The 1,946-nt window shown below is 43.3% G+C and overlaps 1 protein-coding gene across 1 annotated transcript in view; it reads right to left on the reverse strand.

Annotated features, from left to right (window-relative positions):
* The window catches only part of Lipa (lipase A, lysosomal acid type), a 33,169-nt gene that overhangs the window by 8,235 nt on the left and 22,988 nt on the right, over positions 1-1,946 (reverse strand). The window contains exon 7 of the mRNA XM_050158246.1: positions 300-446. Coding sequence (XP_050014203.1) covers positions 300-446 — 147 coding nt within the window. The remainder of the gene's footprint in view (positions 1-299; positions 447-1,946) is intronic.

Here is a 1,946-nt window from a genome sequence, read left to right on the forward strand (position 1 = left end):
GAAAAGACAAATGAGTATAATATCTATCTCTGTGTATATATGTATATGAGATTCCAGGTTTAAACACACATAGCTTTTGTATAGAACACACTACTAGAATAAGTGTTATAAAATATTATGACTATGACTATAGAATTATTTGCTTCTATATGAATTCTATGTAGAAGGGACAGGAGTGAGCCCGAAGGCAGCAGCAGACGGGACCACTTGCTAAAGCTGACTGTCGTGTTCTTAAAGGGAGGACTCAGTGTAGGTAATAACTGTCAGCTGCGGCCAAGCCTCTGTGCCGGCGAACATACCATATTTAAGTTCTTCTCATTGAAGCCACATATAAGAAAGAAGAGATTAGTGCACAGCTCCTCCATGATGACGTGGGCGCAAACGTGAGTGCTCAGCCACTTCATCACCGCACTCTGGGGAAGAAACTGTTTATGTCCAAACAAGTCCTGCAAGATAAAAAGAAACCCAAGGGCGGTCAGCATTGCAACCTAGTGTACCTGCTTCAGCATCCCCTATGTATGTTGCCTTCTAATCCAGTTATTGGCCAAATCCAGTCGCCCTGCAGGCTGTTTGCTGCTTGTTTATTTCAAAATAGGGTCTTGCTGGATAGCTCTGGCTGGACTCATCATTTCTGTAGACATACATATATGCACGCATACATACACAGACCACACACATAGCACAGGCTAGCCTCAAACTCATGAGATTCCTGCTGTCTCGGTCTCTCAAAGATTGGGATTATAATAGGTGTGAGCTACCATGAAGGATTATTTTTAATTTATTAAGAAATATTTTTATGGTGATAAAACACTTAACATTTGTTATTTGAATCACTTTTTACTGTTCAGTTCCATGGCAAGCACATTCACACTTGCGCGATTATCCCTGTGAGGCATCTTCCGAACCCTTGCGTCTATGCCCATTAAACAATTACTCTGAACCCATCAGATGGTTAATCACTTCTCACTTCCTCTGCCCCCAGCTCCACATGGTTTTGTAAGTTTTACTGGAGTCCAGTCACTGTATCCGTTTATGAATTATCTGTGGCTTTTATAGACAGGAACAGTCAACAGAAACCACTCGGCCCACAAGGTCAAACTCACTTGCTCTCTGGCTCTTTATAAAAGAAGTTTCCCCGTCCCTAGTCTACATTGTCCTTAACCAATAGTCACTGAATCTGTGTTCCAGGACAGCCGGGACCATCACTACTATGCAACAGGAGACCGGTCTTCCTTATGCTGAACTCAGATCAGTGTCCCTTTGCACTCTTGCACACACCCACCCATGCTAGGACAAGCAAGACCGGAAAACCCAAATATCTATGAAGGAAATGTTGTGAGTTATGTCCCCTTAAAAGAGGGACATTTAAGTGTGCACTGTCAGTATTTGAGAATGGTCTTTCTAGTGTACTTTTACAGAGGAGGATTCTGGCCACAAAGATAGCCATGGACACTTCACTGGAACTAAGATAAAACAGAAACTGCCGAGGAAGGCGGAAACTAGGATGATGCTTCTCCAGCCAAAATGGCCAAAGGTCACCAGCACACCACCAGGAGGGACAAGACATGCAACACCTTTGCCTGTAGGACCTAGGGGGGTAGCACAGGGGAACTGCAAACACAAATGAATGCAGCCTCCCATGCAGCCTGCTTCTCTGCCTCGGAGTTGGTGATTCGGGAATATCAACGACGTTGACAAAACTGAGTTCTTGCTGAGCTCAGCACCAGACGTAACTACTACTTGTTCTGACTTATCACTAATCCGCAGATGGCAAAACATGGCTTCTTTTTTGCCTCCCTTAAAAAAAAAAAAAGTCACAATCTTATACAATAAAGGAACTTCGGGAGGCATTACCATCCCTGACTTCAAACTCTATTACAGAGCTTCAGTATTGAAAACAGCTTGGTATTGGCATAAAAACAGAGAAGTTGACCAATGGAATCGTA

Source organism: Alexandromys fortis, unplaced genomic scaffold (genome assembly GCF_014885135.2).
Source record: "Alexandromys fortis isolate MF-2015 unplaced genomic scaffold, M_Fortis_MF-2015_v1.1 scaffold_10, whole genome shotgun sequence".
Classification (NCBI taxonomy): Eukaryota; Metazoa; Chordata; class Mammalia; order Rodentia; family Cricetidae; genus Alexandromys; species Alexandromys fortis.